The 15,387-nt window shown below is 37.5% G+C and overlaps 1 protein-coding gene and 1 non-coding gene across 3 annotated transcripts; one reads left to right on the top strand and one right to left on the bottom strand.

The window, feature by feature from the left end:
• Positions 1-339: 339 nt before the first annotated feature.
• On the top strand, positions 340-8,394 carry LOC143857819 (glycosyltransferase BC10-like). Of its 2 annotated transcripts, XM_077368323.1 has the most exons (3): positions 340-661; positions 1,104-1,892; positions 7,719-8,394. In XM_077368323.1, the coding sequence occupies exons 2-3, from the start codon at positions 1,374-1,376 to the stop codon at positions 8,358-8,360; spliced, it is 1,161 nt and encodes a 386-aa protein (XP_077224438.1). In that variant the 5' UTR covers positions 340-661; positions 1,104-1,373; the 3' UTR covers positions 8,361-8,394. The 2 variants fall into 2 exon arrangements, with proteins under 2 accessions (XP_077224438.1, XP_077224437.1); XM_077368322.1 differs by having other exon boundaries at positions 340-1,892.
• A 6,895-nt stretch (positions 8,395-15,289) lies between these two features.
• TRNAQ-CUG (transfer RNA glutamine (anticodon CUG)) lies at positions 15,290-15,361 on the bottom strand. Its single transcript has one exon. It is a non-coding gene; the product is annotated as a tRNA-Gln (tRNA).
• Between the last annotated feature and the right edge of the window lie 26 nt (positions 15,362-15,387).

Here is a 15,387-nt window from a genome sequence, read left to right on the forward strand (position 1 = left end):
TTGTGTCCAAAACTAATTATTAGACTAAATAATTTAACACAAATTAGAGTCCAATAATCAGTTTTAGACCCAGTTCTCAAAATGCAGGGCATTAATTTTGAATCTAACAATCAGTTTGATGATAAATTAGCACCCCCTATAGGATAATTCACACCCGTTCTTTTTTACTCCAATTCATGTCAAGGGGACGCGAATTATCCTACAGGGGGTGCGAATTTATTATTACCCTATTCACAAATACCAAACACCCTAGAGAGAGGCTGTCCCAGGTAAACAAAGGGGGTGAATATATGACTTCCCTTATAAAATGCATCACTTTCCGTTTCGAGAGACCGTTTCTTCTCTCTACTCTTGGTGCCGCTTAACCAATCTTAATGACGTAGACATAGAGAGAAAATGAGAGAGATAGAGATTCTTCTTTACATGTCTGATTCAAAACATTTAACGATGAAAAATCATCCATTTCTCAATTTCGATCACTGATTCGTCTTAGCGATCCTTGGAATCCCTCACTTCTCTCAGAGATTTCCATTTCTCTTGATCAGATCTTCATCGAATATCCTAAATTCATTCCGAATCGAAAAGATACTCCAGATTTCCAGTTCCACGATCGGAAGCTTCAATCAAACCGACAGATAACGAGAACGATTCTCTCTTCTAGGTCAGTTTCACGCTCCTAGGGTTTCATTTTCAAAGTTCACTAGCCACTATTTTTTCAGACTTTTTTGCTTTCCTAGGGCTTTTTTTTTTAATATTTTCAGTCGTGAACTCGAGAGTCTGAATCAATTTGCTGCAACGGATTGATTCGAATTCGAATTCGGCCTAGATCGAACGGATAGGGATTTTTATTTTTTTAAATCTCGAGATTATGCTGATTTAGAAGGTAATTCAATCTGCGAGAACATATCAAGTAGATTCGAACTTGACGTAGATCTTTTGGCACGGAAAGTCACTAGATTATGCTGATTTAGGAATTAGTTGTAGTTTGTTTGTCTTTTTTAGAATTAGAATGTTATTTATTGCTCGACTGAAAGCACTCCGTGCAACTTGTAATTTTCAATCTTTATGAGTGGAATCTGAAGTTTGATCTTGTTGATTTGAAGAGGATTTTCGGACGAAATATAGTTTGAAGAGTTGGAGAATTTTTATATAGCAACGAATTTCTATTATCTGTGCTTTCATTTTCAAAGAAGTAAACCTTCCACGGAATGTCTCAGATGTTGATAAGTTTATCGGGATGAGGATTGTGTTTTCATGTGCTATCAGTATACAAGAGTTCTTTCATGAGTGGATTTATTTTTGATGAAATCGGAACATTGATCATGGAATAAACTGCAATAACCGTTCTAGAATTATTTCTAGAGGAAAGGGAGATGAAGCACACGGGGAGGAGTAGAGGAGAAGAAGTAGAGGCAGATAAATTTAGTGGGTTAATAAAGGCTGTTTCGTTTTTTGTTATTTTCGTAGCTGGGGTTGTTCTAGGATTGTCGGCGAGTACACATGTTACTAGATACCTTACATCACAAACTGAAGCAGAGTTGTTCTTCCCCACGACTCGTTATGCAGCAATTCCTCAGAAGGAGTGTGAGAAAGAGGATCTTTTGAGTATAAGGAATTTCATCAACCCTGGACAACTGAAACACGAGATGGCAGACGAAGAGCTTTTCTGGAGGGCTTCAGTGGTGCCAAAGAAAGAAGAGTATCCATACAAGAGAGAGCCAAAAGTGGCATTCATGTTTTTGACGCGAGGACCTTTGCCGCTCTCACAATTCTGGGATAGGTTTCTTCAAGGCCATGAAGGGCTGTATTCTATCTATGTTCATGCACTTCCAGGGTACAAGCTCAATGTCTCTAATACCTCTGCTTTCTATGACCGCCAGATCCCTAGCCGGGTATGATCTCATTTCTTGGGTATGTTTTTAAGTTTGTTGATATTAGGCCATGTTCTCTTGAAGAAATGTTTGGGATAGTTATTTTATATTTGCATTTAGTCTACTTTTTTTGGATTGGGTTAATGAACTGAAATAAGGAGCAGCTCAAAAAAATAAAAAAAAATGAATTGATGAACAAAAACATCCCATACTATGTAAATTGAGATCATAATGCATGTATGGGAAAACATCTGGTCCAACAATGCCACTTTTAATCCTTCTAATGTGAAAAATCATGATACATCCAATTGATGGAACTAACTTAAATGTAGATGTCAAACTTGTTAACATTCCTCTGTCTTACCAGAAAAGGTGCCATTTTGTATCTCAGAACATACCCCCATCTGAAATGTGATTTATTTTAGAACTAGAAATTTTATTGCAATTGGGAGCATACTCAAGAAATACCTGAAATATATAAAAGCTACCTCCGTATCCCAAATTCTCTTTGATACACAGGTCTTCTGATCAATAATCTATGCTGAAGAACCCATGAGGAATCTTCTTACATATTGATGCAAAGCCTCCTAGGCATTTACACATGAAAGTATTTCCTTTTCCCATGCTCCATACATTCAACAAATGCATGTGAATGTAATAAAGAAGATAGATAGAAGTCCCCAGATTCTAAAAGTATCCACAATACCCTTAACCGTATTTCCATGGTCGTACCATAAAATTTAAAACACCCCTGACAAGTGAAACATAAAAAGGAATAATCGGTCAAATGAAATAATTAATCTTTTGCACATGAACTTCCTCATGGACATTAGTTAGCTCTGGGACCACTGTGCAACTCTGTAGTATTTCAGCTAAAAGGATTAATTTATCTACCTCAGACCCTCAATATGAAGTGTAAGCTAAATTTGGCAGCTTTCATTTGAGAAGTTTATTATGATCTTTCACCGTGTCATTTCTGATGAATATATTTTCAAGATGAAGCTATGAGGGGTGGTAATGCATCTTAAATGACCTCCACCACCACACACACACACAAAAAAAACAAGAAAAAGAAAAGAAAAGAAAATAACCCAACCCTGTCCTGAAAGACAGTCTGAAGCAATATGATTATTAGTGGTGTTACATAGCATAGATATATCGATTGTAACCAGGTCAGTCATGAAGTAGGTAGTAGTTTGGTTTCTTGATGATTAGGAAAATAGCGTGATGTGGTTCAAGAAACAATGTGATGGTAACTAGATCAGTATCTATTGCACATATATCAAAGAATTCATGATTTCTCAAAAAATGTGATTCCTTGTCACTCATAGTGGAGGGACTTATTTTTCAAGATTTTTGTTTCATGATGAGACTGTTGAAATTTGCGAGCAATATGGTTAATGTGATAGCTTTGAGGAGGCAAGTAATGTACTATCACAACTTTGTGTGAGCCAATATTTTGGAATGTGTGAGTTAGCTTTGAGGAGGCAAGCCATCTATTATCGCAACTTTGTGAGCCAATAATTTGGAATGTTTCGAGAAGAGCATGTTCGGTATTTGATAGTTCCTTTAGCAGTCTAATGAGTGATTTTTGTCCTCCTGCTAGGCTAAGAACTTCCTTCAAAGAAAGTAACAATCATATTTTCCAAGTGTTAAGTGAAACATGTTTACAAGTTGAAGTTGTGCACAGAAATAAGGTATCTGATCGATCAACTTACACAAATGAAGTGAGAATGAACTCAAATGCCTAGACTTTTCATTGAAGCACAGGCCTTGAAGTGTGTGATTGGAACTGGCATTATGCAAAATGTATAGAAGCATGATAAGATTTATCAAGCAATGAATAGTTAGATGAATTAGGTTCTGGGATTTGATTTGTTGAATATGTAGGATTTTTAATTGAGTCAACAACCAAATGCACACAAGCTATAGTGCATGATGTCTTGAATAATTCGAATCCCAAATATCCCATTGTAAACATGTACCATATATATGTTGTTTAAGTATATGAAGAAAAAGGTTGCAAGGGTAAGATAACTGTGAACATATGGCAATATATGAAGGAGTGGGAATGGGAATGGGAATGGGATGAATGTCATCCAATATGATCTGTATTGGAATATACATCTCGGCTTTGCCACTACTTGAGACATGGTATAAGGGGTAGTCTGTATACACCCATGTATCATCTTTTATTTAACTTGTTTAATTAGAGGCAGTTTGCATATCAGGTAATAGAGTTTGATATGCCAAAGACTAACGAGATCTCTACACTCCAGTCAGGCCCCCCCAATACAACCCATCTAATTAAATTGAATGTAAGGCAGACCAGGGGTGCTCCACTTTTCTCCCAAACTCCACTGATGCGAAGAACATGCAGAATGCTGCCTCATGTGCACGACTTCACGTAGAGAGTGCATGACCAAAAACTAAGAAGCAAATCGAGTGGTGGTAGGGTGCCAAATCTCACCATGCCTGTGATCCTGCATTCAGAACCCATCCCCCTCTCCCATCGAATTAAATTAACGTAAAGCGGACCCTCTTATCAGGGATGCATGACTTTTCTCCCTAAAGCGGAACTAATCCACTTTATTGTATTCATCATCGATTTCATGGCATGTGACAATTTCACTGGTTACCTTTAGATGAGAAATTACTGTAGGGTTTGTATTTGGTACTTCATAAATCAAGATCTTCTAGTTTGAGATTGTTGAGAAAATCTGCCGGGCAAATCTAATCCAATCGTGCACAAATTAAACGGAAAAGTAAAATAGACAAATCAAGCCACAAGATGAACACCAAGATTTTACGTGGTTAGGCCAAGCCTACTCCACGGGCAAGAAAACACGATCTTCCACTATGAGAAAAACAATATACAAGGATTACAATGGATTAATCTCAAACCCAAAACCCGCAACCCTTTCCTTGCTTCTCTCAAACCCAAGACCGCACAAGAGTACCCTGAGAGAAACCCACAAGAGAAAACCCAAGAAATAAACCCGAGAAGAAAACCCCAAAGAAGAAACCCTCTTTTTTCTCCTCTCTTTCTCTCTCCCTTTGCTCTTTCTCTCTCTCTTCTCTAGGGCAGCTGTACTCACCCAAGCCTCTTGTTGTTTCAAAAGAGAATTAACGATCTCTTTTTTCATAGGTTTTTGCCAAAACCTACAAAAACTTACTATATTTGTGTTTTGCCTTCCCACCCAAGCAACTCTCACAGGTGGGAAATAAGGCAACTTTCCCCAACAGAGATCACATGTTATGGGTCAACTTCTACAGGACGAATATACAGTAAGAGTTGTTTTTTCCTCATGATGATATTTGGCTGTATGCTTTTAGCACCGCAAAATTAGGAGGCAAAACCTTCAGATATGTAATTTATGGACTGTCGCTCTAAGAGAAAACGACAGCTAGAAAGTTTAGAAAATCTACCTTTGATGTAAAACCTGATCCAGGGCTTTCATGCTGCTTGCTATGCTGGTGCGTCGAATATGGAGATACTGGAGCCACAGTGCTAGGGCCTTACCATGTGAGGATCTTCTGATCTAACAAATTCTTTAGGAGTACCAACACAAAACGTCTTGTTCGAGCTCCCTTAATCAGCAACTCATGTACTCCAACCCCTCGCACTTTGCAATTGCTAGTAGTCCCTAATGAGTACACTAATGAGTATAGGTAGTTTGTCCGCCTTCACGGTCGATGCCATTAGAGATTTTTAGGGGTCATTGTGGCTATTTTGTTACTGGATTGCCATACCAATTAAAATTTGAAGCAGTTTTACAGTTGAAATTCTTGCTCTGCAGAGGGGTAACCTTTCTTGTTAAATGGTTTAGTGGTTTACAGTGTATTATAAATGAAAGTGAATTGACAATTGACAGTGAGATGTTCTGTGAAACTGCAACAACTCAGATAAGGTTCAGTTTTAGGAACATGCAGATATACGTTGGATGAGATGCTCAAAGAAATCACATTCTCATGTTTATAGTGATAGGAATGAGAGTATGGACAGTTTTGAAAATATTGGTTGGATTGATCATGTGGTCTACTCTCCAACTAAATGAACGGTTTGCTCTGTTAAGGGTGGTAATGACTGATTAGGTTTGCTATGTTTTTTTCTTTTACAGGGTAACTCACTATTTCTTGACAATTGACTCTTAGTTTCTGCATAAAAATATTTTTTTGGATCTGTAGATTTTTCAAATAATTAACTTTTTCTGGTGAGTTTCTAGACCAATTTGGCCATTGGGCGGGCTCTGCCACATACATTTTAACCTACATTCACTAAAAAAATTAGTTATCCGTGTTTTTATGTATCAAACATTTTAAATGTTTTAAATATTGATCATGGGGATGATTTCTAGGCTCATCTGCTGCTTTCCTGGCTTCCATCTTATCATTAGGGTTTGTTTCTCTCCTCTCTAATCTATAGCAATGCCTCCTTACTAATTTATGATCTAAATGATTTATGAGCTCCAATGAAAAACTTGATTACCGCATGACAACCTGATACAAGTGTATGCCGTAATGAACTGTGCAAGCCAAGAACCTGATCCTCTTTCTCCCATCCCTATATCCATATCTCTGAACTCTTGATCTTGTTTTCTTTTCTTTTCTTGTCTTTTCTTTTTTTTTTTTTTGAAAATTGAATTCTTGATCATGTAACTGCAAAAACGTTGCATCCATAACTTGTTGAGGTTGTAATTTCATATTTTCTTATCATGCAAATGCGAATAAAGGACCAAATTGAATTCTTGATCTTGTTTTGTTGGCTGGAAATTTCGGTGGAAATTCTGTAAAATCACGGAAATGTATGTAAACATATGCAAATGATAGAATTTTAAGATGAAACTTCAGGATGTATTAGAATAAGCACAAATACACTATTAGAAACCATCACATAAGCAAGACAACCATCCGTAATGATTTAATAACATCGAACCCCTAGTGATGCTGCCAATGTCTGATAATTCAGTACATAACACCCATCAGATATGCCATTAAAAAAAACACCTATCAGATATAATTCATATAAATATGTATATGTTACGAACCCAATTTGATTCGTAATGTCATTGATCTTCTTATAGGAAGATCGGCCTCTTGATCCACTTCGAGGGAAGGATCAATTCTCCTTTGTGCAAAAAGCCTAAGATGATTTCTTCTTTCATTGATGTCCATTACAGTAGCATGTGCTTATATAAAGCACTCCAAGATAAACATAGAAAGATCTTATAATAAGAATAAAAATAACTAACTAAAGATTATTCTAATCTAAATTAGTATTCTAATCTTTCCAGCTACTAAATATATCAGATATAATAAGATCTGATCTTATTCTCTAAAATAAGAGAGTAATTTATTCCATTCTAAATGGGACCCATCTAGGCGCGTATCAGTATACATAATACATATATTCAATTTCACTTGCAATTCATATATAAATATAAATATGTAATGCAACATATACTGAGACAATGTACTAGTACCTTATGATTTTGGTTTCGGTAAGCATTTAAGTTTCTGTGTTGGCTTCTGTAGGGAGACAAATAGAAACATTTCAGTCGTTTCATGTTGGTTTCGGTGGAAATTTAAAACTATGAACATGACAATTACCCAAAGGGAAGTCCATAAAACAAGTTTAACAGGGTATAATTAGGATTTTAGTAAAGATTGCAAGCACATTCACTAATTTTTGTATTGATTCACATAGAATGCCGGAATCCTAATATAATTCTCATTTATCTCCTTTTATCACGTACCACTTTTTATATCAAAATCACATTCTTCCTATCATGAATGCTGTCTTAACTCAACTGAACAATTATGTTTTATTCTTTTGCCGCTTTTCAGGATGTTCAATGGGGATCAATATCATTGGCTGATGCAGAGAGAAGACTCTTAGCCAACGCTTTACTCGATTTCTCCAACGAGCGATTTGTTCTACTCTCAGAAAGTTGCATTCCAGTCTATGATTTCCCCACAGTCTACAAATACCTCACGGGTTCGTCTCAAAGCTTTGTAGACTCCTATGACGACCCCACCCGTTACGGTCGTGGACGTTACAGCCGCTACATGTTACCCGACATCAATCTCTTCCAATGGCGAAAAGGATCTCAGTGGTTCGAACTAAGTCGCATTTTAGCCATAAATATAGTTTCAGACACCAAATACTACACTCTCTTTAAGAAATATTGTCGGCCTTCTTGCTATCCGGACGAGCATTATTTGCCAACTTTCTTGAACATGTTCTTTGGAGCTTTGAATTCTAATCGAAGCGTGACTTGGGTCGATTGGTCGAGGGGTGGGCCGCACCCGGCAACATTTGGAGCCGCAGATATTACAGAAGATTTCATACAGTCTATAAGGTACAATGGGACTGATTGTTGGTATAATTCAATGGAGACTTCTGTTTGTTTCCTCTTTGCGAGGAAGTTTGCCCCCAGTGCACTTGAGCCCCTACTCAACCTCACTTCAACGGTGTTGAAATTTTGAATCGTTTAATTTATATCAAAAAGAATTTTTAAAATTTTATCTCCCAGTATCCTTTTTCTCCTTATATTTTGTAGTGTGTTTTTATGTAGCTACTCTATTTTTGGTGGTGGTGTCCATATGATCTTATAGTAGTTTCTCTAGAAGCATTGGGGGATGTATTTGGGTTTTCCACCCTAGAGGAGATTACTGAATCCACCAATTTGAAGAAATCCCTTGGTTGTGAATCCCTAGACTTGCTTTATCTATTTATTAAGGAAGCTTGCCTAGTTTTCGTGTTTTTGGTGTGTGATAGCCTCTCCAGATTAGAGAAGATTGATTTTAGTTGTCAGGCACAAACCACCACCAATTTGGACAAACCCTTGTTTTTTTTTTTTCTGAATAAGGACCCAAAAGTTCCCCACAAAATTGGTCAAGTACTCGGTCGACACCGCTGAGTATTCGGTTGACACGGTCATAATGAGTCGAAATGAGTTTTTATTGACTTTGTAGGGCAAAATGCGGAACACAGTCAAAAGAAAAGGGAGTTGACACAGGGGAGTCCAAGATGACGTGGGGAAGTCCTTATAGTGTAAAATGGTGGTACCCTCGCTTTTCTACACGGCCCTGTGCATGGATTTGGGTGGAGATGGGTAACGATGATGACCCTACCATATCAAAATATGATGCCCCACACATGTTATGCATGAGGTGTTAAAATATCCCCCAGTAGAAAAAATTGCATTTAAAATTTTTCATGAAAATGTTTTCCGACAAAAATTTTCCATGAAAAGAAAACAAAGGAGAAAGGAAAGAAACATGTTTAGTATATAATATAGATAAATAGATAGATTTAACTTCAAAACTACTCGTATTTAAAGATTAAGAAAAGTATGAAATTGAGAATGCAATTTGCTTATTCAAAAATATTCAAATAAAAAATTCAACTTGGTCTGATCGATCATGAAGTATTATGAGGATAATTATATTTGATTATCACGCATTTGTTGAGCGCTCTAAATGCACTCAAATTTAAATATAAAATAAAATAAAATTTCATAATTAATTCTTCAACTTCGATCGGCACATTACAATGAGTCCTAACATGAGCATTCATCACTCTCTACCATGTAGTGTCCCATATCAAAGAATTGTATTACGGTGCATATACGAGAAAACGTATATAAACCCAATTCCGTTGAATTACTTATTGGATCACCTCACGTGTGTGCATTTTCAAATGTTCTAGTGTGGGACACACCAACACTCGAACCTCAAAATACATAGGGTCGACAATCTCTAGGAGTCAATCCCTTTAGAAAAACTCTAGTGCAACATACTAAATCACATTCGGAGCTTAAATTCCATCCCCATCTCCCATAGTCCTCTCACAGTGTGATGTTTTTTGTGGTCTTGTCCCGACACTAATGAGTCAATTCACATTCCTTACACATGACGTGGTCTGCAAGGCAAGGAGTTTTGAAAACTTCTAAATCTCCCAAAAGTATCCAACGTCTCTTTCTAAAATTGGGAAAAGAAAGGAAGCAGTATATTTTTAATTCAAAGCAATTTATATTTGAGTCCGGTTAAATTAAGGAACTTAGTTATTTGTTGCTTTTTTGGACTTTAGGTGGTAGTAGTTGATTTAGAAAGTAGAGTTTTACTTGGAGAACAAGTTAGTGTTTTATAAAAACCTATGTGCAAGGGTTGTTGCACAGTTCATGTTTGTTTTTTAAATCAAGGAATTTTCTTCTTTCTTGGTAGAGAAGTTATTTATCTTGTTCTTTGTGGATTCGAAGGTTTATTCCGATTGGTGTTGACATTGATCAACCTCGACTTGTTCTTCACGCTTCCGGCTACGCCAGGTGGTATCAAAGCCCTGCTACGTTCCATACATGGCTTCCCATGGAGAACGGAAAAATCAAGAAACCGTGACGGTGGAGATGTTTAACACTCTCCAGGCTACCGTTAATCAAATAGCGGAGCAATTGGCGCGGTTTAATCCTACTGAGCGCGAGCAACCCCAAATCGACGACGGTGATGGGCAACGGCACGCTCAAGCTCTACATCGAGTTCCACGCTCCAACCCTAGAGTTACATATTTTCCTAACGTTTATTACTCTAGCGATGAGGAATTCGAAGACATCATCCATCCGAGGTATATTCGTGACCGCGCTCCGAAATCTGCGGTTCGTAATCGCGATTATTGTATTAAGGTGGATTTGCCCAATTTTAATGGCCAACTCCATCTCGGAGATTTTCTTGATTGGTTAGCGGCGGTCGAGAGATTTTTCGACTACATGGAAGTTCCCGGGAGAAAAAGGGAAAACTTGTGACCAACAAACTTAAGGGAGGTGCTTTGGCATGGTGGGATCAACTACAACTCTCACGTACAAGTATAAGGAAGCGATCAATCCGGACATGGGAACAGATGCTTCAAGTCCTTTGTGAGAGGTTTCTACCCGTTGATTATGATTATATGACTTTTTACACGAGTCAAGCCGTGGTAGAAACACCACAAACGGTAAAAGTTAAGGTGACTTTGGATCTTCCTGTTGGGACAAGCAAGCCGGCCGAGGCATTTCCAACACAAGGAAAAGAATGCGGAGATGTTCTTTCTACTTTGGCAACGACCAAAGTCCCATGCCATAGTTCATACGAGTCACATTTCAAGAAACAGGTCATGTGCTACAAGTGCAACCAATCGGGTCACAAATCCGATCAGTGTCCCCTAGCCATTGGTGACGAGCTTGAAGACGATGATCAGAAGCAGTGTGATATAGAGGAGCATAAAGAGGAGGAAAATAAGAAAGAAGACCTCATTCCTGTCATTTGTGCTTCCGAGCAGTACTTAACGATGCATTCATCAAAAGTAGAGGAGAACCCCAAACCCTTTCAAGTGGAACGGCAATTATGTTTGATACTAAAAGAATTTCTTATCAACTCAAAGAAGGAAAAGAAGAAAAAACGAATCTACAGAGGTGTCAAAAAAAAAGAAAAAGAAGCTCGACGAGTCCAAATCTAAGTACAATGACCAAAGGGCCAAACATCAATTTAGTAAGGTCTTTAAAGTTGGAGATTCTATAACAACATCACCAATGAACTCGAGGTCGAGTTCTCTTCAAGTGAAGGGGAATGACGTGGGCTATGACGTGGGCTGCAAGGCAAGGAGTTTTGGAAATTTCCAAATCTCCCAAAAGTATCCAAATTCTCTTTCTAAAATTGGGAAAGGAAAGGACGCAGCATATTTTTAATTCAAAGCAATTTCTATTTGAGTCCGGTTAAATTAAGAAACTTAGTTATTTGTTGCTTTTTAGGACTTTAGGTGGTAGTAGTTGATTTAGAAAGTACAATTTTACTTGGAGAAGAAGTTAGTGTTTTATAAAAACCTATGTACAAGGGCTGTTGCACAGTTCATGTTTGTTTTTGAAATCAAGGAATTTTCTTCTTTCTTGGTAGAGAAGTTATTTATCTTGTTCTTCGTGGATTCGACGAGCGCCCTTCATGGTTTCGAAGGTTTATTCCGATCGGTGTTGACATTGATCAACCTCGACTCGTTCTTCACGCTTCCGGCTATTCGCGCTTCCGGCTACGCCAACACCCCAATCACATGATTATATTAGAGCAAGATATGAGATTATTGGATTACTAACAATAAAATTATCTTGCACAGCCACATAAAATGCCATAAATCTGAATAAACACCTCAAACATTGGTAGGAAAAATCTCACAGCAACCCTGCCCAAAGCTCCAATCAAATAACAAATTGGCGTAGGAGCCCACCACCACAACACCTACCACAACCAATAAGAACACTAATTTGGATGAACAACCTTTGGACATGTAGATTAAGGTGACACACACAATTCAATACAATTAAGGCCATAATCACACATAAAAGCATATTCATCACCTCACCAGAAGAATAATCCCAATGAGCTTGTGATAGAGAATCCTCAATGATAATAGAGGCATTGATTCCAGCTACAATTATCTCCACATGTGGATCTAATCATCAAATATTGAAACGGTATGCTCGTCCAATAGATCTCCCACATAACAGCAAAAGCAGTAATCCACCACATGATCTTACCCCGTTTTTTTTAGAGCCCAATAAGGTGTAGGTCACTCCACAACTCTTCCGAAGTCCTCAAGAATGGACAATGAATCCCAACGCCAGACAGGTGAAAAGCCAAATTTAGTTGCCATCTTACAATGAATGAAAATATGGTTAACCAATTGTTCCTGCTTACCTACAAAGGATGCCCCGGTTAGCCTATCTGAATTTTTTCTTCTGCAACATGTTGCGAGTGTTCATACTTTAACAACACAACTCCAACTGAAGACTTCAACTCTCCAGGAAAGATTTTCAAAATACATGTACATTTTCAATAATCATGCCTAGCAACATAGATACATAACATGTGCCATGCCATGCCATACCATAACCATACATATAACAAATCATGCTTGTTTTTATTCATTCCTGCAGGCAACCCATATTCTTGTCATGCTTAGTTGCATTGACATGCCAAAGCCCATAACATACTTCACATGCACAAAACGATAAAAGCAACCAAACAGTCATCCACTTGATCATACATGCATGCTCGTATGTATACATAGACAGACCATGCATGCATTCAACCTACCATTCATCCATTCGCTCATGCATCTAAGCACCTATTTACTTAAATCCATCCTCATATATCAATCCATGCATGTATTACATAATTACAGTGAACATAGAAACCATTCTCATTCTAAAGAAATTGGTAAATTCCCCAAGCTTGTAAAATATGATAAAAATAACAAAGGAATCCCTTGACTGACAAAATGTGTAGTAGATCATCATCTCTGAAAATGAAAACAAGGCCATAATAAACATTAAAAAAACAAGACTAAGCTTGATGAAACAAGTTCATTCCAGTTGGATACTTAACCATATCACTCTCGTATCAGGGGGAAAAAAACAATAAAAACAGAACTTGTGTTGCTCTAATGGGTCAACTCCTGGAAACATCATACAGACACAAAAGTATAATAATGCATGGTGCTAAAAAAAAATTGTTTTTTTTTTTTATATACCCTAGTGCTCTAAACTGATTCATATAGATTGTTTGAAACTAATTCACCATTTGGCTTAGGCCCTGTTTGTTTTGGATTTTGAGAACGGATTGTGAGTCCTAAACTGATATTGAACTCAAATTTACCTTTAATTTTTAATCCAATAATCAGTTTCAGACTGCCAATCGGTTCTCAAAATATAAAACAAACAGGGCCTCAAATTGACTAATCAAATCTGCAACTTCAATATCCTTGAATTCACACAAACACTGCCTCATTGATTCATATCTCTATAGACTTGAATGCACTGAATGCTACAAAAGCTTAGTTATGAACAGACTTGAACACAAAACTGAGGTTCGAATCATTTGGGTTTCTCTTTACTTATTAGTGGCATACGTTCACAATGTTTCCAAATCACGAATGCGGGTCAGAACACCCTACCCGAGTACTCAGTTGATGGGGCAATAACTAGGGAGATTGAAAGAAGTTTTGATTGACTTTGTAAGGCAAAACGCATCTAAGGTAAAAGAGAGTCGACTCGGGCGTGTCTACGATGACACAGGGGAGTTTTGAAACTACGCATTTGAGGCCATTGATCAAATAGATGGTGGCACAGAGATGGTTGAGATTCTTAGGCCACAGTCCACTCCCATCTAATGGTGGTGGGTCCCACATGCCAAAATGCGCCACGTGTGAGCTGTGACGGAGACGAGTTTTGTAGGGCTGGGGGTAAAACATAGATTGCATGATCAAATCATAAGCATACGACTTAAAATGCCCTATCAACAGACATGACTAAGGTGTTCCCAACTCAAAAACTTATTGATCACTAAACAACTATGAGCCAATCTAGAATACTCTTTACTGTGATCAAACATTCTCTACAATCCGGTCTTCACATAAGCCAAAACATGTGCTATTCAAGTCCATTAAAAGTCTAACACTGCGCGCATCCTATCCAGACCCTACATATGTGTGTGTTCACACTATACATAAATATCCATATATAATATAAAATTGTTTGCTTAGGGCTTCACCAAATGATCCTTCAAGATCAAATGGGTAGCTACCATGAGACCAAAAGCAGATGTAGAAAGACATTGATTTATCACTGGTTTAAACTTCACAAGAAATGTCTTCCCTATGTGAAGCTCCTTAAACAGTGAATCAATAAACTGGAAAATGGATGTGGGAATAACAAAATCAAAACCCAGAAATTTAAAACTCTGAAAGGAGATATAGAATCAAAAGAGAGAGAGACACCCAAATGAATTAGTCCTCACTTTCACAAACTCTACATTCCTAATGAGAATGAAACACTGATTAGAGTTTTTCATGTGGAGAAGAAATATCTTACTGTGATTTTCTCCACAGCAACCAAACACCTGCCATAAGGAAAAAGAAAAAACAAAGGAGAAAATCTGATACCAAATCAAAAAACCCTAAAGTCTCCCAGTATGAGATGAACATGGCAGATACAAGTACTTTTATAAGCTATGTTTAAGGTACAATTTGATATGGTGTAAGCCCGTATAGTCCAGTATTTTTGGAAAAGTACTGTAGGGCTTACACCGTAGGATAATCCAAACCGTTAATTTGAAGGGCCTCTATAAAAATAGGTTGTGCTCCAAAAATCATTTCCTTAGGATGATCTCAACCCTCAGATCTATAGAAGTTCCCACAATATGCAGTTCCTCTATAGATCAGAGGGCTGGGATTATCCTATGGAAATGATTTTTGGGGCACAAGCTATTTTTATTGAGGCCCATCAAATGGACGGTTTGGATCATCCTATAGTGTGAGCCGTACAGTACTTTTTCGAAAAAATACTGGAATATACGGGCTTACACTACATAAAAGGTAAGGACAAAAAATATAAAAAAGGTTCCACCGAGACTTGAACTCGGGTTACTGGATTCAGAGTCCAATGTCCTGACCACTAGACCATGGAACCGTAGATGTAAATTTTTATAATTTAAT

This window comes from Tasmannia lanceolata, unplaced genomic scaffold (genome assembly GCF_043159265.1).
Source record: "Tasmannia lanceolata isolate RefF3 unplaced genomic scaffold, GAP_Taslan_0.1 ptg000025l, whole genome shotgun sequence".
NCBI classification, from domain to species: Eukaryota; Viridiplantae; Streptophyta; class Magnoliopsida; order Canellales; family Winteraceae; genus Tasmannia; species Tasmannia lanceolata.

Coding starts and splice junctions, on each gene's coding strand:
- LOC143857819 (XM_077368322.1), top strand. CDS start 1,374: ATGAAGCACACGGGGAGGAGTAGAGGAGAAGAAGTAGAGGCAGATAAA. Junction 1,893..7,718: donor ACCGCCAGATCCCTAGCCGG/GTATGATCTCAT, acceptor GCCGCTTTTCAG/GATGTTCAATGGGGATCAAT.